We start from the raw sequence: 23,255 nt of genomic DNA on the forward strand, positions 1-23,255 counted from the left end.
ATCCCAGGGGCATAAGCCTATCATGGGTCGATCCCTATTTATGTGTTTATAGGTGGTATCCCAGGGGCACAAGCTTATCATGGGTCGATCCCAGTTGATATGTACTAGAGGTAGCCTAATGGTTACAGTACAATACAGTAATGATTACAAAGATGATAAGAATGAAGGTAAAGTGATTGAATAAATACAATGTACAGGTTATCACAAGTTCTAGTAAGTGTGGTCCACTCTTATTACGATTTATTCACTTGTTTCTGATTTTTATTGAGCTCCTATATCATATGTGATTATCTAAAGCTTTACATACTTAGTACATATTTCGTACTGACATCCCCCATGGGGGACCTGCATTTCATGCTGCAGGCACAGGTACTAAGTAAGAGCCAGGATATCCAGCTGCTTTTGGTGAGCTCCAGTTTGCTTTAGGGATTTTCGTGTCATATCCAGTCACTTTTGGTATTGTATGGAAGTTAGTTATATGGCGGGGTGTGTCCTGACCTTAGTTAAATTCTGTGTATTATCTAGAGGCTTTGTAGACCTAATGTACAGTCAAGGTGGTGTCTTGTTAATAGACGTGATGGATCCAACGGCCAAGTATTATATATACATATATATGTGTGCTCGAGCTTATATAGGTGATTATTTCCTTTTATATGCGACATTATGCTATCCGAATTTTAGGTTGTCATAGAGGTATGCATGGAAAGTATAAGGTTATGATCTGGTTCTCCCTGGCCTCCTTGGTTATGGGTGCTAGTTCACCCTAATAGGATTTGAGGTGTGACAATAGTGGTATCAGAGAATTTCGTCTTAGTGAGTCTACCAAGTCGTGTCTACGTAGCACCTTGTTTATCGGTGTGTCGTGCACCGCATCTATAAATAGGAGGCTATGGACATTTAGGAATTGTTTCTTTTTCTTCATGTCTTAGATCGTGCGATAGAGCCTATATTGTATATGAAGTCATAGTTGACCACTGAATCCATTTTTTTCTCTTATTATAGTTATGATGCCGGTTACTAGAAGTAAGAATATCGGTAAACAAGTAGATGTGGATGTCGGAGAGGGGACTAGTAAGTCACCCACTATCCCAGCTAATCAAAGTGAGGTTCCAGCTGAGCATACATCAGAAACTTCTTCCACTCCGGAAGAAATAAGGGGGAGGAGAACTATATCCCCAGAGCCACCTATTAATGCTACTGATCAAGATCATAGAAATGCAGTGAAACTTTTGACTCGTATAGTTGCTGGGCAAGCTCAAGGGCCTTCGAACACAGGATTTTCTTAAGATGGATCCCCCCACTTTTACTGGATCAGATCTTAACGAGGACCCATAAGACTTTATTGATCAAATTTCAAGGGCCTTAGATATTATGCATGTAACAGGTAGAGAGATAGTGGAGTTAGTGACGTATAGATTCAAAGGGGAGGCTATATATTGGTACGAGGACTGGAAATGATCTAGGGGTATTGATGCACCCCAGCTACTTGGAAAGAGTTCAAAGAGGCATTTCTTTATCATTATTTTCCATTCAAGATTCGTGAGGCCCATGCAAATCAGTTTTTAAATCTTCGTCAGGGGAATATGAGCGTGAGGGAGTACAGTCTCCGATTTAATTCCTTGTCGAGATATGCTTCGATTTAATTCCTACTATGGATGACAGAGTTTATCAATATGTGGATAGGCTGGATCCATATCTAGTTAGAGATTGTACTATTGCCGCTTTGAACAAAGATATGGACATAGCGAGGATCCAAGCTTTTGCACAGAAAATGGAAGATTGGAGGCAGAGGAGAAGAACACAGGAATTAGAAAGAGAATATTCCAAGAGGGCCAGACCTACAGGGCAATTCATGGCATGGCAAGGAAGGTTCAGACCACAGTTTTTTGCTAGACCACCTAGGCCATTATCTTCTTATTCTACAGCTAGTGCCCCACCACAGTTCCAACGGTCCAGAGGAAATCAATTTGGGCATAGAAGTGAGAGTCAGAGTTCACAGATAGTGGGGTACCAAGGGCAAGGGAATATGATCCAATCGATACCTCCTTGAGAGCCATGCAATAAATATGGAAGGTATTATTTGGGCGCATGTCGGCTGGGAACTAATGTTTTCTTTTGGTGCGGTATGTTGGGGCATATGATGAGATAATGCCCACAAAGGGGCATAAGGGGAATGGCACGACCTACGAGGTCATTTGTTGCATCATCATCATCGATGCCTTATTTAGGAAAGGGTGCACAACCAATGGGTCATGTTAGAGGTGATAGAGGAGCCACGATTTCTAGCGGGGCTCAAAATCATACGTATGCTCTAGCGAATCAACAGAATTTAGAGGCTTCCCCAGATGTGGTTATGGGTACATTGTCTATCTTTTCATTTGATGTATATGCCTTAATTGATCCCGGTTCTACATTATCTTATGTTACTCCATTGGTTGCTGGAAAGTTCGTAAGAACACCCAAACTGTTAGTTAAGCCATTTAAAGTGTCCACACCGATTGGGAAATCTATTATAGCTAGAAGGGTTTACCAAAACTGCATAGTAACTATTTGTGGTCATGATACGATGGTTGATCTCGTGGAGTTAGAAATGGTAGATTTTGATGTTATAATAGGTATGGACTGGTTGGCGTCTTGTTATGCCACAATTGATTACTGGACGAAAAAGGTATATTTCCATTTTCCAAATGAATTAGTCCTTGAATGGAAAGGTGAAATTGGCGCGCCAAGAGGTAGATTTATTTCTTATTTTAAGGCAAGAAGAATGATTTCCAACAGATACATATATCATTTAGTTAGAGTAAGGGATATAGAAGCGGAGTCACCAACTCTTCACGTTGTTCCAGTGGTAAATGAATTTTCTGTTGTATTTCCTGAAGATCTTCCAGGTTTGCCTCCTAAACGAGAAGTATATTTTGGTATTGATGTAATACTAGACACCCAACCAATCTCTATTCCCCCGTATAGAATGTCCCCAGCATAATTACGAGAATTGAAAGAACAATTGAAAGATTTGCTAGAGAAGGGATTCATAAGGCCTAGTATGTCCCCTTGGGGAGCACCAGTGTTAGTTGTACGTAAAAAGGATGGCTCGCTGAGGATGTGTATTGATTATCGTCAATAGAATAAGGTGACTATTAATAATAAATATCCTCTCCCAAGAATTGATGATTTATTTGATTAGTTATAGGGCGCCAAGTGCTTTTCTAAGATTGATTTGAGTTCAGGTTACCACCAAGTGAGGGTCAAAGAGAAAGATATACCCAAGACAGCTATCTGAACACGGTATGGTCATTATGAGTTTCTAGTTATGTCATTTGGGCTAACAAATACACCCGCAGCTTTTATGGATTTGATGAATAGGGTGTTTAAGCCATTCCTGGATGTATTTGTGATAGTTTTTATAGATGATATTCTAGTTTATTTTAGATCACAAGAGGACCATGCGAATCACTTGCGACAGCATTGCAGACTCTTCGTGATTGTAAGCTTTATCCAAAGTTCTCTAAATGTGAGTTTTGGTTAAAGTCAGTGGCATTTTTGGGTCATATTGTATCTAGTGAAGGGATAAAGGTTGATGCTCAAAAGATAGAAGCTGCGAAGAACTGGCCAAGGCCCACAATGCCTACAGAGATTCGTAGTTTTCTCGGGTTGGCCAGTTATTATAGAAGGTTTGTTGAAGGCTTTTCTTCCATTTTAGCACCCTTAATGAAGCTAACTCATGAAGCATCCAAATTCCAATGGAATGATGCCTCTGAGAAGAGTTTTCAAGATTTAAAGAACAAGTTGATTTCTACACCCGTGTTGATACTTCTAGAAGGCACCGAAGGGTATACAGTGTATTGTGATACTTCCATAATTGGTTTAGGATGTGTATTGATACAGCATGGTAAGGTAATAACATATGCTTCTAGACAATTGTGGCCGCATAAGAAAAATTATCCTACACACGATCTTGAGCTAGCAGCAGTTGTTTTTGCTTTAAAGATATGGCGCCACTACTTATATGGGGTTCATGTTGATAAATATACTGACCATAAGAGCTTGCAATATATTTTTAATCAGAAGGATCTAAATTTAAGGCAGCGAAGATGGCTTAAAGTATTAAAGGACTACGATGTTGATATCTTGTACCATCCAGGTTAAGCAAATGTGGTAGCTGATGCGTTAAGTCATAAGGCTATGATAGCACTTATAGAAAGGCAAGGGATGATTAAAGATCTTCACCAATTAGCTAGTTTGGGAGTTCGCCTTATTGAAACTCCGGATGAAGAGCTTATCGTACATAATGCTGCGAAATCTTCATTAGTAGCTAAAGTGAAAAAGAAGCAATATACAGATCCTATTTTATTACAGCTTAAGGAGAACGTTCAGAGTGGTGTGACCAAGGCATTTGAGCTTATGCGAGAAGGAGTACTTCAGTGCCAAAATTGATTGTGTGTGCCGGATGTAGATGGGCTAAGAAATAATATTATGGCAAAGAGACATTGTTCAAGGTATTCCATTCATCCAGGATCAACCAAAATGTATCAAGATTTGAAAGATATGTATTGGTGGAATGACAGGAAGAAGAGCATTGCAGAATTTATAGCTGAATGTCCAAATTGTCAAAGAGTTAAAGTTGAGCACCAAAAACCCGGAGGTTATATGCAATGCATTGATCTTCCAAGCTGGAAGTGGGACATGATCAACATGGATTTTGTTATTGGTTTGCCTCGTACATCCCGAAAGTTTGATTCCATATGGGTGATTGTTGATAGGCTTACAAAATCTGCATATTTTCTACCAGTTAGGACCACTTACATAGTTGAAGAGTATGCGAAGCTGTACATTAAAGAGATAGTCCGGTTACATGGAGTGCCAATTTCTATTATATCAGATCGGGGAACCCAATTTACCGCAAACTTTTGGAAGTCTTTTCAGAGGTGTTTGGGAACTCAAGTGAAGTTGAGTAAAACTTTTCACCCTCAAAAAGATGGACAAGCAGAACGTACCATCCAAACACTTGAAGATATGCTACGAGCTTGTGTAATAGATTTTAAAGGCAACTGGGATGATCATTTACCTGTTATTGAGTTTGCCTACAATAATAGCTATCATTCAAATATCAAAATGGCACCATATAAAGCTTTATATGGAAGGAAGTATAGATCACCAATAGGATGGTTCGAAGTGGGTGAAACTCTTTTGTTCGGACCGGATCTTGTTTATCAAGCCATAGAGAAGGTTAAAGTAATTCAGCAATGACTGAAAACATCCCAAAGTCGACACAAGTCATATGCGGATAGTAGAAGGAGAGGGCTAGAGTTTTCTATAGATGATTAGGTATTTTTGAAGGTATCACCAATGAAAGGGGTAATGAGATTTGGCAAGAAAGGGAAGTTGAGTCCACATTATATAGGCCCGTATAAGATCACTCGAAGATTTGGACAAGTTGCATATGAATTAGAGCTACCCAAAGAACTATCATCAGTACATTCGGTATTTTATATGTCAATGCTTCGAAATTGCATCGAAGATACATCACATATCACTTTTACTGAGGATGTGCAAGTTGCAGAAGATCTTACCTATGAGGAAGTGCCTATTGCTATTCTAGATTGCCAAGTTAAGAAGATGAGAAATAAAGAGATAGCATCTATGAAAGTACGTTGGAGAAATCATCAAAGGGAAGAGATTACATGGGAAGCTGAGGAAGCAATGAAATCTAAGTACCCTCATCTGTTTAAAGATGAAGAGGAAGTTCAAGAAACGGAGTTAGAACATTAACAAGTAAGTTTTTTTTATATAAGCATAGTATTTATGTGATGATGTGAATATTAATGATGGACTTGAACTTGTTCCGGTTGAATAACTACGCTAACATTTGAGGACAAATGTCCTAAATGGGGGAAAGAAGTAACACCCCATATTTAAGTACGTGTATTAGTGTATTCAAGTACGTGTATTGGTCTTATTTATATGGAATTAATTTTTTTATTTTTTTTATACCAAAATTTGCCCGTCGATGGTTCCATGCGAAGGTTACTGAATAAGCATTCCAACGATATAAAGATTTCTAAAAATGGATAGGTTTCGGATATAATCGAGCACGTTCGAAACTATAAAACGGTGGCCGAGATATTTGGGAATGGTAAATGTGCAGGAAAATTTCCTGCACACAAACTACTGAGGCCAGCCGAATTTTTGGGTCAACTTCGAACAATTATAAATCCCTTAATATAATTAACTGGGAGAGCTACGACCTATGAAAACAAATATCTTTGAGTCTTCTTTCTAATGCAATTGGTTTCATCTAAATCTAATGTCTGAGTTAGGAGTTATACACGTTTTACTTCAGCCTATCAAAATAGATTTTTAGGGTCAACTTCAAATGACCATAAATCCTTGTACAGGATGAACTGGATGGCCTACTTTATATGAAATGAAATCCCTTTGAATTATCCTTCCAACGATACCAATTTCACCTAAATCCGATATCGGAGCAAAGAGTTATGGTCGATCTACTTTAGCTTATCAAAATAGTCCACCAAAGGATAGATTTGACATTATTTAAATTTTAAAGGCATTTTGGTCATTTCCTATTATATTATAGATGATAATATGTGTATATATACATGTATATGAGTTCAAAAACTTATTTTCATCATCAATCATTGAGGAAGAACAAACCTTAGCCAAATTTGACCTTTAAATTACTTTTGATTCAACCATAGAACTTCCAAAGTAATTCGATAACTGCGTTTGTCATCTCGAGAGCTTCAAACAGCACCTACTATTTATGCAAACAGGATTGCATAATCAAAAGGTGAATTCTAAAGTATGAATATTATTTGCCTTTGTTCTTTTCCATATGTATATGTGTGATAGAGGATTATATGTATTGGTTGTTATTGAAAGGTGATAGAAATAGGGTTATGGACTATTTTGCATGGTTTGGTTGTATTGAATTGTGGAAGGTGGATGTGGTAATTGAGTTATGGAGGGTGGATATGGTAATTGAATTATGGAAGGTGGATATGGTGATATACTATTGAATTGATGATTATTTATGTCTATGCCTCAATTTGGTTTAATGGATTGGTTGGAAGGATAAATGAATCCAAACTTAATATTGGAGGATGTTGTATAATTATGCATGGCATTTGAATGTAATTGGAGTATAAGAGGGTTAAAGTGACACCCTTTATGGTGTAATTAAGGCTTAATACTTAACCACTAGTTTGGTGAATTCAAATAATTGAATTGTGATGTTTGGTTGCTAATACTAGATTGCTATATATGTTCATTATAGATAAGTAATCTGAAAATACGGGAAGTCCATTTGGGACTAGTATTGAAGGTTGACAGTCAGGTATGTAAAGCATACTCTATACCATATCTTCGGGCATGAAAGTGAACAATTGTTCTATTAAGAAAGTTTCCAAAGTTATTCAGTAACATGTGATCCATAATGGTTTTGTATGATGTCCTACATTACCAATGAACTTGTTTCCACCCTACAAGATGTCAAGACATCCAATACTTACTTGTTTTCCAAATCTTAAATGTTTATGGCACTAATGAATGTCAGAAGGTATCCGATTACTCAAACAAGATCCGTGTACTATTAATGACTCCAAAATGTATCATTGATATACCAATAAGTTTCTACTTCATTGTTATGGCATTGATGACTCCAAAACACTTCATTGATGTGCCAATGATTTCTTACTTCATTGTTATTACATTGATTGTCTATTTATATGTATCTTATTGATGTATCATTGTTTCAAAGTATTAAAAATGCGGTGGCGGCCGAAATAACAATCTCAAAGATTAATTGAACTAAGTGATGGAAGTTTTCTCTTATCAGGTGGTATCCCAGGGGCATAAGCCTATCATGGGTCGATCCCTATTTATGTGTTTATGGGTGGTATCCCAGGGGCACAAGCCTATCATGGGTCGATCCCAGTTGATATGTACTGGAGGCAGCCTAATGGTCACAGTACAGTACAGTAATGATTAGAAAGATAATAAGAAAGAAGGTAAAGTGATTGAATAAATACAATGTACAGGTTGTCACAAGTTCTAGTAAGTGTGGTCCACTCCTATTACAATTTATTCACTTGTTTCTGATTTCTATTGAGCTCCTATATCATATGTGATTATCTACAGCTTTACATACTTAGTACATATTTTGTACTAATGTCCCCCATGGAGGACCTGCATTTCATGCTGCAAGCACAGGTACCTCAGCTCATACACCGCACAAGTAAGAGTCAGGATATCCAGCTGCTTTTGGTGAGCTCCAGTTTTATTCGGGGCTTTCCGTGTCATATCCAGTCATTTTTTGGTATTGTATAGAAGTTAGTTATAGGTGGAGTGTGTCCCGACCTTAGTTAAACTCTGTGTATTATCTAGAGGCTTTGTAGACCTAATGTACAGTCAAGGTGGTGTTTTGTTAATAGATGTGATGGATCCAACGGCCAAGTATTGTATATACATATATATATGTATGCTCGAGCTTATACAAGTGATTATTTCCTTTTATATGCGACATGATGATGTCCGAATTTCGGGTTGTCATAGAGGTATGCTTGGGAAGTATAAGGTTATGAGCTGGTTCTCCCGGGCCTCCTCGGTTACGGGTGCCAGTCCGTCCCAATAGGATTTGAGCCGTGATAGTTTAATGCTCAATTTCATGCACCACAACACCATCATCCTTCTACTTCAACATCCACATTTCTCAATTCACAATCCAACTCACATTTAGAAAATATTTGACATATCAATCAATAGTAGGGATTTATAATTTCCAATAACAATTATCAAGTCATAACAAGGAAATAATGGAATAATAGTATAAATCAAGGCTTAGCAATTTAAATCATCATATATTCATAATCAATTAATTTTGGACCTATTATGTTATAAAAATAAAATCTCTAGTCTCTTAGGTATTTTCACAAACACCTTACATGCACTTCTTAGGCATAGGTGGATTCATCAAGATTACAAGTATTCAATCACCCATTTCATATATTTATACATCACACATCACCATAGTTTCCACAAACATACAAAGATCCCTTCTTGGATATCATCAACTTCAACAACATAATCACCAACCATCACACAAATACTACACACATATACTTCAACCAACACACATAATCATCCCACACATATATCTCAACCATCATGTGAATACTACACACATACACAATGAAAATTTAGAAAGTATAATCATATATATATATATATATGTACACATATATCTTGAGCCTTTGAAAAAGGATTTGTGGGCTCTATGGATGAAAAGATCCCATAGATAAACACTTGCATACCTTAGATTTCGTGGCCGGAAGAGATTGACGGAAGGAATTCTTAAATCAAACCCTCTAATTTATTTCCCCCAATTCAAAACCCTAACCCTTACTTGATATATATATATATATATACATATAAGAGAAATGAGAGGAAAATAATACAAGTTCTCAGTTGAATGGGGTATTTATAGAGGTTTAAAAGAGTGGTGAAAGACCAAAATATCCCTAAGAAACAAATAAAACCCGAATCTGTCCTTCAGTGATCTATCTGATAGGATGAAGTAAATTGGCCATAACTTTTTACTCTAATGTCCAAATTGGATAAAACTAATTTTATTGGAAAGAAGACTCTCAGGTCTTTCCGTTGATATATAGTAGCTTATACAGTTCATTATGTACAAGGAGTTATGATCGTTCGAAGTTGACCAAAAAAAATCATTTGGCTACAATATTTTTTTTCTTGCATATTTTACTGTTCACAGTTCGATCGGAATGGTCGTCGTTTGATCAGAATGGTCGTAACTCATAGTGTCTGTTTTGGGTGATCCATATATTGTTAGAAATTTTATTCGATGCTCTACGTAATGGTGGGTCGAAATCCAAGAAATGACACACAAAAAAATTATAAGTCATTCACGAAGATAGGATCCCGACACATTTACGAACAAAATTTCAATGAAAAAATTTTCTGGGGTATTACAGTGCTTCTCGTGGTTCTGATGGTGTTTGGTTCATCGTAGATCGATTGACCAAGTCAGCTTATTTCATTCCAATTCAGGTTTTCTTCAATGCTGAAAAGTTGGCTCGTATCTACATCCGTAAGATTGTAAAACTTCATGGTCTGCCGATGTCCATTATTTAATATCAAGGTTTTGTGTTCACATCTCACTTTTGAAAGACTTTTCAGGATGAATTAGGTATTCAGGTTGATCTTAGTACAATATTTCACCCCCAGATTGTCGATTAGCTAGAGCGGACCATTCAGATTTTGGAGAATATGCTCCATGATTGTGTGATGGATTTTAATGGCTATTGGGAGCAACATTTGGCTTTAGCAAAATTTGCATATAATAATAGCTTCCATTCCAGTATTGATATGGCTCTTTTTGAGGCATTGTCACTCGTTAGTAGGTTGGTTTGATGTTTCAGAGGTGATACCTCGAGGTACAAATTTGCTTCGTGAGTCTTTGGACAGAGTCCGAATCATTAAGGATAGACTTAGAGTAGGCAGAAATATTATGCAGGTCGTAGACTTCGTTCCTTGATATTTAGTGTTAATAATCATATTTTCCTTCGAGTTTTACCCATGAAGGATGTGATGAGATTCGGTAAGAGGGGCAAGCTTAGCCCCACCTATATTGACCTATTTGAGATTCTTCAGATCGTTGGTGATGTGGCCTATGAGTCAGCTTTGCCTCCAGATTTATCAGTTGTTCATTCAGTTTTTCACGTTTTTATGCTTTGTTGTTACCTGATGAGTCTCATGTCATCTGTTAGGAGTAAGTTCAGTTAGATGAGCGATTGTCTTTCGTTGAAGAGTCGGTCTCTATTTTGACTAGGGGTGTTAGGCAGTTGCGCTCTAGAGTTATCTCTGTTATTAAGGTCCAGTGGCGACATCGACCTGTAGATAAAGATACTTGGGAGATTGCGTCCGATATATGTAGTTCCTATCTCCAACTCTTCGTTGATTCAGGTATTTCTTTGTCTTAGTTCGAGGACGAACTAGATTTTTAGTAGTAAATGATGTAACGACTATTTTTGATAAAATATGTGTTTTATGTAATTAGATTATTTTACCCCTTCTTATAGTTTCATTATGGTATTTATGGGGATAGGGGTGATTGGCATGATTCCCAATGCATTTTGGTACCATTTATACGATATTGTGGTTTTGGTGGCTTCGAGAGCCTTATTTTGGACTTTTGTGGATATCTTTTGATACATGCGACGGATGACTGAAAGGATTGTGCCAGCAGATCCATAACGTCGATTTTAGGATGGTAGCATATTTGGTGTGATTTTACAACTTCTAAATCTCATTTCGACCCTTGGTTTGTAAAATTGTGATTTTAAATTTTGGGGGTCAATTCTGTAAAAACATATTTTTTTCAAAAATTCAACTTCGTCAACGCGTCCGGAACATCGAATTTAGTGTGGTTGCATAGTTTGTTTGCATATATCGGGCTCTAAACGAATCCTGGGTACCCTATCGAACTCCGAGTTAGACTTTATAAAAGTTTGATTTTTTTCTTCAAGCTCCTGGTGCAAGAAAATCTGCACTACAAAAGCAGTTTTTTGGGCTCATTTTGTCCATTCCTTCATCTTGTCTCTTGAGAGTTAAACCTTAAAATAGTGTAAAAGCTTAAAAATGAAGCTTGTGTTAGCTTGGGAAGCTAGATCAACATCTATTTCTTGATTTTATTACGAATTTAAGGAAAGAATTCATTTTTTTCTTGATAATTTCTTAATTAATTTCTCAAAACTCCAAAAATCTTAGGATTTGATTTTAAACTTCAATTTCACTTGAATAATATTTTTATCTTATAATTACTAGTTTTTCATCAATTTAATCTTCAAAACAACTTTGATTCTTGATTGTAACCCGGATTTCAAAGATTTTACCCAATAAAGTTTTAAAATGATTTTTCTTTGATTTGAACCTCAGTTTTTTACTCAATTTGACTTGAGTTTTCAGATGTAGATTCCTAAAAATATGGAGAATACGTTTTTTAAGTAGAGTTACGATTTTTTCCTTCTTTTCGAAAACTCGTTCTGGATGTCTGCTTTGATCCTGAACCAAAAGTAGTCAATATATGAATCATTGACTTTATTTTGACGCATAGATTCTATATTTCTTGGTTTTAGTTGATTTTGTGATCATTCATGGAAAGTAATATCGTGGGTTCAGAGTGTAGCAAAACGGTTTCGATATTCGAGGTAAGTTATGGCTTAACTCTTTCAGACTGGGATGGATAGTAAATGATGGTACAAAATGCATGTTAAGAGTGACAACTAATCATGAAAAATAACTATCTATGTCTTGTGCTCATGGAGGCCTATATGTGACGTAATTATTGAAATTGAGATATTATGTGATATGTGTGACAATGTGGGATCCTATGCGATATTGATAACCTTGAATACATGTGAATAATTGCATTGTGTTGTTGAAATGCTTAATGTGGTACCATTGGTGTATTATGGTATATTCATACTTGTTTGCATATGAAACATGTGGAAATTCATGAATGTAGGAATTAATAAATGGATATTGACTCAGGTGGTTGTGGAAATGTACCATTATGATTGGCTGTGGAAATAACTCATGTGTTTGGTTGTGGAAATACTCATTATGATGGATCGCGAACATTGCATTATCATCCTCATGGCATCATACACATAATTTCACTTATTTGTTGTATGTTTTGTATATAATCGTTGTAGTTTGTCATACGTGATTTATGTCTTATGTGCTTTGGAGATACTGAAAATACTAGAAATACTAAAAACACTTGAAAAAATCTGAAAACATAGGATTTTATAACCCTCCCCGAGGGATGTACCAGGAGGAGATATTGATATATGGATTGTGTATGAATTGACAAACCCCCCATGGGTTCCACGTCGGGAGACTTTCCTCAGTGGGTGTATACGAGGATTGTGAAATGATCTCAGAGGTTGTGTGACAACCTCATACATCATCATCATCATTATATACATTACACTTACTTTATTGTGTTTATGTTGTGTTGTATTATCAAATTGACTTGTCATCTATGTATTTATCATCTTCTTTCTTTTACTTGTATTTGATGATCTTGTATCTAGATGTTCTCCCTTGTTCTACTTGTATGTGACATAATGCAAACTTGTATTCTATCTTGATGTATTGTTGCAATATACGTGATATAAAAGTGTTAACCATTAAGAAAACTCTTAAAACCAAAAACCAAACAAAAAAAAATTACAAACCATTAACCCAATAATCCAATAACCCAATACCAATAAACCAGTAAAACTTTTATGATTGAATCGGTCATTACACACCCCTACAATGGAATGAACAAAAGCAATTCATTTTGTAAATGAACACGCATTAATTAGAAGATCAGCCCAATCTAATTAAGATTAATTAGAAGACCAGCCCAATCTAATCAAGGCATGCAAAATATATCAATGACTCGTCAAACAGTATTCTGTGAACATGCGGCAACGATAGTTGGAGCTTCAACTCTCATTTTCAGATGATTAAATTCTAAAGCCAAAATGGGCTTGGACAGCAGCACGGATATGCTGAAATTTCTCTTGGTCCCTGTGGGGGCTCTGCCTATCCATTCCCCGTGTGAGCTGTGATCTTCAGATGAATTTTCCTTGTCTGCATCCAATGCAGATGGTCCCAAGACGTTTGCTGGTTGCACTGCTCTTACCCTATATACAAAGTGAAAAAACATAAATCACTAGCCTAACAGCGGGTTCTAATATCAATTATTGGCCAAGAAGATGTTTCAGTTCTACTTGCTCAAGCAACCTATGGAACATTAGCAGAATGTACATATAAAAATGAGATATATGGCAGTGAATATGTCAGCCTAAGAAGCACAGACCTGCACTCGATCTGGCAAGAGTACTTGAGGAGATTAGAATTGTACTTCGTCCGTCCACTGAAATTTCATGCAGAAATGCTAGTTACAAGTCCAAATTTACTTCAAGGGAAAACACCCGAAGGACCAAAATAGAAACAATTACCTAAAGTTTGGAAGTGACATTTTGATAAATGGACCCATCCATCCCTTAGAATCTTGCTGAGAAACTGCCAATTCCCATCGGATTGAGAAATTGATAAAATGACTACGATATTTGAGATAAAGTTCCCAAATAACCCACTACTGGTTAAAAACTCAAACTGCAAGATTTTGCCAATGAATCAACACTCCCTCCCTTTCTATTGGGATGAGCATATTAGGCTACAATGCAAAAATGCAGGAATCGATTGCTTTTTCTATTGAATAAAGGAACTACCTAGTTAGGCCATGTCCTGAATCACAGACATCACAACTATTGCTACCATGGAAGTTGCAGACAATCAACAATTGCATTATGAATTTCATCTATCAAGACATAATGCAGTGTCATCTTATTTACCAGTTGCATTTAAGTTGATGTTGCAGATACTCATAGCTCTCTGATTCTTGATTTCGGACACTTCTATGTCCATGTGATTCCTATAGTTAGAAGATGTTCTCCAGCCAATCCTGCTTAGAAAACTGCTTGATTTACTTTTTGGTGCCCATGGAAGTGCTGTAATTTTCTGCATGCAGGTCACTAAAGTGAGTTCTAGCTCAGAATATATCACTTTTTTAAACATCAGCCAAGTAATTGGACAAATATCTGCTACAACTACATTTTCACCCACCTTTGGTATACCTTTATGAAGAGCATCGTAAAATCCATGTACATACCTTGTGGAAAAAGGAAATTCATGGACAATATGGCAGAAAAGAGTCTTTGTTTAAGAGAGTAAGGTAATTTGAAACCATTTTGCATAAGCTTGACCATGAAAGTTGAACTGCATGCTGCTATATAGACAAAAACGACTCAAATGTTCAACAACAGAGGATCCAATCTACCAACTCAGATGTACCTTTGAAAACCTGCCAACTTGGCTTGGAAGACCTACTACCTGTTACACGAGACGATGACATCAAAACAATGCAATATATAAAAATTAAATTGGTGATGCAACTAGATTCGTAGTAAGAAAGTCTAGTGAGTGTATCTTTATTGGTGTCCCAGACTTCATTAAAACAACACATGCTAGAAATTTCTCTTTTAATTCTTATTAATGCTGAGGTTGGGAGTATGAGAAAGTTATCTCTACCTACCTTCCGTCCATGAAGGCATGCCTCATCACTGCCCACCAGTACCCTGGCAGCCCATCTATTATTGACAAAAATATTTTTGTTAGTATATACACAAATACTTTTTGGTTCAATATATACACAAATAACAACAACAACAACAACAAACCCAGTGTATTCCCACTTAGTGGGGTCTGGGGGAGTAAGATGTACGCAGTCCATACCTCTACCTCTGATAAAGTAGAAAGGCTGTTTCCGAAAGACCCCCGGCTCAAGTCACGAGATATCACACAAACACATAGTACAGCACAGAAGCAGATGACATAACATAGATACGGCACCCATAAGGAATATAAAACAGAGTAAAGCAGGAATGCAGGAATATAAAGCAAAGGAAAGCACACAGATTCGTAATAAACATGGAACACGGAACACGAAACACTGAATACGGAATCATAACAGGAATACACCCCCACCAATTAATTCCCTACACTAGCGACCCGAACTGGCCCTAATCCTCTGCCGTAATTCGCATCTTCCAGACCTTCCTATCTAGGGTCATGTCCTCGGTGAGCTGTAACTGTTCCATGTCCCGCCTAATCACCTCACCCCAGTACTTCTTCGGTCTACCCCTTCCCCGTCTAAAACCATCCAACGCTAGCCTCTCACACCTACGGACCGGGGCATCCATGCCCCTCCTCTTCACGTGTCCGAACCATCTCAATCGTGCTTCCCGCATCTTACACTCCACTGAAGTCACACCAACCTTCTCCCGGATAGTCTCATTCCGAACTCTATCCCCTCGGGTCAGTCCACACATCCAGCGCAACATCCGCATTTCTGCCACCTTCATTTTTTGGATGTAGGAGTTCTTAACTGGCCAACACTCCGCTCCATACAGCAAGGCCGGACGGACTACCACCCTATAGAATTTGCCTTTAAGCTTGGGCGGCACCTTCTTATCACACAGCACCCCCGATGCGAGTTTCCACTTCATCCATCCCGCCCCAATACGGTGCGAGACATCCTCGTCAATCTCACCGTTACTCTGGATCACGGACCCGAGATACTTGAACTTATCCCTCTTCCCTACCTCCTGTGCTTCTAGCGTCACTCCTACCTCATTCTCCCGCCTCACGTCATTAAACTTACATTCCACATACTCTGTCTTGGTTCTGCTCACCCTGAACCCTTTAGACTCCAGAGTTTGCCTCCACAACTCTAATTTGTCATTCACACCCCCTCGAGTCTCATCTATCAGGACTACATCGTCTGCAAAAAGCATACACCACGGCACCTCCCCTTGGATACGCCGCGTCAACACATCCATTACTAACGCAAACAATAGCTGAAACAAACTGCCTCGACTAATCTAGATTAGCACAACATAAGGTCCACAAAGGAGTAAAGCACTCCCTACTGAGTCTCTCTGTTTCCAGGGCTCGTACACATGACCTCCGGTTAAGGGTGGTGAGATCATCTCATCCCACTCCTTGTTGATAATACAAATATATCCCCTAGTGATTGGATTAAAATTTTGTCTTCTGAAATAGAAGGAAACCAAATTATTTTATTTTATAGGGCCATAAATTGTTGGTAACAAGGTTTTCATGAATTATCCTTAAATTTTTCCTGTTGGTCAGTGACTTACTCATGACAGGAGTATCAACCAGTTGCCATATGGGCAATGGTGAAACTTCAATGAAACTACCAAAAGGAAACTCCTAAACCACCAGAGAAGGAAAAAAAGTAGGCATGAGATGAGAAAGAGCATAACCTTAACTTTCAGGACAAGAAAGAAAGCAACAAAAGGAATCCCGATATGGTTAAAGAAAGTCAAATCGATTACATGAATCTAGACAAGGAGTCCAGATTGATTTGGTTGTGACTGACGCTCAGTTTTCACCTAAGTTGCACAAACTCTTCACTTTTAATGCCGCACTCGTGTCAGATGCTCCAAAAATACACTTTTAATGCCGCACTCGTGTCAGATGCTCCAAAAATACACTACTTTTGGAGAATCTGACACGCACCCATTGGCATTTTTGAAGAGTCCGAGCAACATAGGTTTCCACCAAAAGCAGAAATTCCAAAATTTGCATAATCGTTTCGTAATCACTACTAAAAATTCACTTCCCACTGAATTTCCTACTGACAAATGTTCAATGGTTATTCCCACAATATTTTGATTGAATTAGCGGGAAAAGAAAATAGTGTAGTGTTTAATACTGAAACATTGGGAAGCGGACTACCGTTTCAATAAGAATTTGTTTTCTACCATGTGTTTTCCCAGTGAGCTAGTTCGGTGGGAAAGTCATGTTTTAGAACACGATTTTCCCATTGATTCACGGTGGAAAAAATCTCTATTTCTAGCAGTGAAATATATTAGTAGTAAGCAAAGGTAGAGTAAATACTTACGCACAAGATGTAGGTGGATTCCACACTAGTCCTGCAATCACAACGAGCTGAACAACTTGCATTAGAATAAAATATTAAATAAACAAAAAATTATCTTGTCCATCATGTTCCTGTACAATTACAATAAGAAGATTCAACTTTAATATAGCACAGACAAATCACTAGGTCTACTTAATTAATCAGTGTATAAACTGTAGAACACAACATGAAACCTCATCGAAAATTCCAGCAGGGCTATCATCATAGCTAGCAAGAAAGAACCCGCCAAGAGTATATCTGCAAGTACAAATTCAGTTTAACTAATCATAATTGTCAGTACTTATTCTCCAAATAACTCACTCCGTCCCATATAAATAAAAATACTAGTAATTTTATTAATTTACCCTTTAACAAACTTTTTTGTAACTTTACACGTAACTTGTTTTCACTTTCAAAAATATTAATTATAGGGGTAAAGAGGCAAAAATTTAATGAATTCTATCTAAATTCAGTAAGTATACAAATAATTTGGAACATGTATTTATAGGAAGACAGACAACTAATATGGAACGGAGGTAGTAAAGACAACAGGATACCCAAATGCTTCAACTAGTCTGCAGTCTTTAGGAATAAAAGCTCGAGCGGTCTCTGCTTTGACAAGATGAAGCTGGTATAAAGCACTGCAACATTAAAATAGTAGAATATATTGTTGGATGACCTAAATCCACAACAGTAACAATTGTAAGAAAATGGATCAACACTTGCCTGCCTTTAAAAATCCAGGGAGGTTCTCCATACCCCAATGGAGTATAACTTCTGTTTTTCATTTCCATCAACTTCAAATAGGTATGGATATTTCTAAATAAATAAATAAAGTTAGCTGAGATACCTAGCAATTAGGATGAAGAAACTCAGAAACTCAGCAATTAAGATGGGCACGCTATCCACATTTTGGCTCTAAGTAGGTAAGGCAGGTGAAGCCCTTGGCTTTAAGCGTCCAAGTATTTAGGGTCGTTTGGTAAGTATTAAAATATATAGAAGCATAGCGCCACGTCGGTTGAGTTCGATCCTCGCCTCTAGCCAATAGAGCAAATTCTTCTATAATTAGTTTCCTATCAGGCTATGGAAATGCCTTCGGAAACAATATATATATATATAGTTATAGAATAAACTTTTTGGTGTCATATTTGATTGTTAAATAAAAATAATTTATCCTGAAATTAATAAATAGTATCAAAATAAGTTATTAAATTTAGAATAACTTATCTTGAAATTAACAAATAGTATCAGAATAAATTATCACATCCTGATATAAATAAGAAAAAATTTCAAAAATAGCGATAGTTTAGTATAAAATCTATTTTTCATAGTCATATTTTATAATATTATCATTTATAGTTGATGTACTCAATTCACAGCCGCTGTATTCACTTTTACTCAATAATTTGTATTCATATAAAATATAAATACATTAAACACATTTTATATTTTCTATTTTTTTATTTTCAAAAAATATGACTACATTAAATACAAGTCATAGATGATGACGGAAACATCATAATCGCACATTATATTTGTTTATATAATTTTTTTTATTTTATTCCTTTCTCTTTTTAGATTTTTTTTTACTTTTTTTTTATTTTTTTTCTATTCTTTCTTTTCATTTTTTGTATTTTTTTTCTTTTTTGTGTTTTTTCTTTTTTTTCTTCTTTTCTTTTATGTTTTTGTTTTTTTTTCATTTTATTGTTTCTTACTTTTCATTATTTTTCTTTTATTCTATCTCTAGCTTCTATTTTTTTTTTCCTTTTTTCCATTTTGATTTTCTTTTTTATACTTTTTTTCTTTTTTTTTTCCTGCCTTATATTTTATATATTTTCGAAAAATATGTCTACTTGAGTACAAGTCACGAATAATATAAAAAATACCTCAATTGCTTATTATATTTGTATTCACATCATCATTTATATTTTTATATTCGTTGATACAATTATATTTATATTTGTATTTTATAGTTTGCGTTTGTACTTGTATATATGTTATAGTTCGCATTTGTATTTGTATGTTATAGTTTTTACTTGTATTTGTATGTTATAGTTCGCACCATCATTTATATTTTATACAATTTGTACTTGTATTTTAAAGAATTATGTTGTATTTGAATTTTATAATTAACTGGATATTGTATTTATATTTTATGGTTTCATTTTGTTTGTATTTGTGTATTATTTTTATCGATGCACTTATATTTTTAAAAGAACTAATTTGTATTTATATTTATAAGTTGACTGCATACTATATTTTTATTTGTAATTTAATTTATTTATTTGTTTGTATTTGAATTTTTAGTTGATAAGATCATTTGTATTTTAAAAAAAATTGAAAAAAGAAATTGTTTATCTTTCTACGAACACTTGTATTTATAAAATGATAAATTATACAAATACAAATATTAAATTTGCATCAAATGATATATATTTGTACAACCTGAACCATACGCATACAAATGATGGTTGATTATATCCAAATACAAATGATAAATTGGAAATACAAACACTAATAATACATTTGCATTAAATGACACATTGTATATTTATATATTTAATACTCAAACAAATACAATTAATCTATATTTTTATTTGTATACAAATACAAATACAAATGATAAATTATACATATCACGGTTAAACTATTCAATTACAAATAATATTTTTTTAAAATATACAGTATGATACAAATAAATATAAAATACAACAACAACAATAAAAAATGAGAGAAAAAAATTAAAAAATACAAAAAAAAAAGGAGAAGGAATGAAAAGTTTTTTTTTAAAAAAAGAAAGAAAAAGGAAAAGGAAAAAACTGGAAAGAAAAAAAATGAAAAAAGAAAAAAGAAAGTGAAAATGATAAAAAAAGAAATGAAAAAATAAAGAAAAAACTGAAAAAGAAAAAAAAAATGAGAGTAACAAAAAATAGAGAAAGAGAGAAAATAAATGAGAGAGACTTCGAATTGTATTTAATATGTAAGAGGGGCTATGGATTATAATTAATTGAAATTTGAGCTAAATTGGATAATTAGAAGCCTATGTTTGCTAAGCCATGTAGTTATCTTTATAAATAATCCCAACATAATGTACCTTGGGATAAAGCATAAAATGACAAAATTATCCTTCAAATAATTTAATTATCACTGAAAAAAGTCATCATTTTCACCTCAAACTATACACGAAAAGTCTAGGTCATACCTAAACTATAGTAGTGACCTATTACACACCTAAACTATAAAAAAAATGGAACTATTACCTCCCCACGACACTCATGCCCAAGTTCAATGAGTGGAGTGTACTTCACTCGCTCCATGTCACTTTCCAGATCATTTTTCATGTCAAAAATAATTTTAAACATTATTTTTAAACAAATTTTTTCAAGTCATCTTCCTTACCCCATTTATCTCTCCCATCACCTCTAAACGGGAACTTCACCAACAAACGAATACAATAATAGAGCATCAAGCAAATCAAGATTCAAAAGCTTCTCAATAAGGATGAGTCGTGAGATAGATAGCGACAAAGAAAAAAAGTGAAGGTCACCGGAATTTTATTTTCCGACGAAAGTAAAAGTTTTCAATCGATACTTTTAGTTCTTGGTATGAAATTACAAGGAGAAAGATTTGAGGAAGGCATTTTTCTATGTGCTTTGGAGGCCAAAGAAATTTTGTGGTGCATAAATTGTTTCTATGTGAATCTTGTGGTGCATCAACTGTTTGTATTTTTTGAAGTAGTGGCTTATGTGTTGAAAGATGAAATTTTGCAGCGGAAGGTGCGGAAAGAGGAAGACAAAAAGGAAATGGGAAGTTTCATTGCCAATTGTAAGGCGTCATTAGAATTTAGTAGTGTTGCAGGTGCAAATTTATAGTGGTTTTTGTAACTTTGGATGTTAACAATGGTGATATTGTGATTCCGATGGCAATTTTAGTAGTGGATGTTGAATTTTATGGTGGTTGTTTGTGATACTAATGGTTGTATTGTGATTCCGATAATGAAATCTATGGTGGATTCTTAAAATTATTATGGTGAAGATTTGAGTTTGATGATGATGGTGTCAATGGTGGTGTTGTAATGGTAATTTTGGTGAAGAAGAAGCAATTGAAGAAGGTGGGACCCATATACTAAAATGAATAAATAAAAAAATTAATTTTATTAATATTTTTTTCAATTGAAAAAATAAAAAAAATTAATTTTATTAACATTTAGTTACTAATTCTTCAAACAAATGATCTTCAATTTCTATTTTGAAAGACAAATTTGAGAATTAGGGTTCTTAGTTTGGAGCCCCAAATTGGCTTAAATAGGAATTAGGGTTCGATAGATTCATTAGAAATTAAAATGTTGCAGTTTTAATGTTTTTAGCCGTTTATTTTTGTTATTCAAAAGGTTGGACGCACTGTAATACCCGTGCTTTTTCTTAGCTTGAAAATCATCTCAAGGATGTTAGAACTTGCTTTGAAATAAGAATTCATTCTTATACACGTGGTATTTCCATAATTTTTACTTCCTATCATGTGGGAGATCGAATAAGCTTTCTATCTATATATAATTCGTCCAAATCCAACACTCGGTCAAAGAGTTAGGTCCTTTTTAGTGAGACAGTGTTTGATCTGAGCCTTCAGTGCATCACAGAGATAGCTCAAATGACAATTGTCAAATTCTAGTATTGCTCTGCGATACTGGCGCATCGCGCCAAACTTCTAGGTCATAGACAAGGTGGCAATGCGATAGCTCCGTGTCGCGCCACCATGCAATTTCCCAACTGTCAATTTCCAGTGACATGGCGCGATAACGCCGCTTCGCGCCAAGGGCCCAATTAGGAAAATTTTACTGAAAATTTAATGACGTGTCCAGGGTTAAAAGGGTCAACTTCCTACCCCTATTTAATCCCTTTAACAAGTGATTCAGCCACTTTTTACCCAAAACATATTAGTTTCTCTCAAGTTTATCTCAAGAACAAGCTAGGGTTTCTATTGGGGATTCAAATTCAGAAAGATTTCACATCGTTCTTCACGAAATCACGATCGAAGGTATGCATAGTGTTCATTCATAGGCTCCTTCATCCATGAAGTCCAAGAATCCCTTTTCAACAACAAGTTATGGATTTTCTTCATATGTTCATGCTTTATATGTTCTCTTTCATGTTGATAAATGAGGAATTGATTTCTATTCCATGATTTGATGATAAATTCCATGTGGGTTGATTAGTATAGATAAAGATCTATAAAATCTAATGACTAAAACTTTGTATGATGAAATTGAAAGTGAACCATGATGTTTAATTGCTATACCATGATGTTTATATGTATTATGCCTGCTATATGTTTGATAAAATGCCTAGATGAAGGAAATTTGCCTAACTAGCATGATATCATGAAAATCCCAATAAATGTACAAGCTTATGACTATTAGATGTTTGATGAAATGCTTCAATAAATGTATTATGGTGATTATCATGTATTCTAGAATATCAAGTCATGTCAGTTTCCTCCCGTCGAGTCCTGGGGGTACTTGTACCCAAAATATTAGTTGTATGCCTAGATCCATGTCATGTTTTCACGATACTCTCAGTCAAGCTATGAAATCTTAGACTTCAGATATTCTTATAACTCAGGAAAAATCTCTATGATCTCATGACTCTGTCAG

General features: G+C 35.5%; 1 protein-coding gene across 1 annotated transcript; it reads right to left on the reverse strand.

The window, feature by feature from the left end:
* Positions 1-13,285: 13,285 nt before the first annotated feature.
* LOC107850854 (protein NEOXANTHIN-DEFICIENT 1) lies at positions 13,286-18,576 on the reverse strand. The gene is made up of 10 exons (XM_016695637.2): positions 18,332-18,576; positions 18,163-18,246; positions 17,800-17,863; positions 17,588-17,634; positions 15,194-15,248; positions 14,953-14,991; positions 14,454-14,619; positions 14,058-14,121; positions 13,916-13,972; positions 13,286-13,739 (listed from the first exon to the last, which is right to left on the reverse strand). Exons 1-10 carry the CDS (start codon positions 18,397-18,399, stop codon positions 13,496-13,498), a joined length of 888 nt encoding a protein of 295 aa, XP_016551123.1. The 5' UTR covers positions 18,400-18,576; the 3' UTR covers positions 13,286-13,495.
* Positions 18,577-23,255: the final 4,679 nt, after the last annotated feature.

The sequence above is a fragment of the Capsicum annuum genome, chromosome 12, assembly GCF_002878395.1.
Source record: "Capsicum annuum cultivar UCD-10X-F1 chromosome 12, UCD10Xv1.1, whole genome shotgun sequence".
NCBI classification, from domain to species: domain Eukaryota; kingdom Viridiplantae; phylum Streptophyta; class Magnoliopsida; order Solanales; family Solanaceae; genus Capsicum; species Capsicum annuum.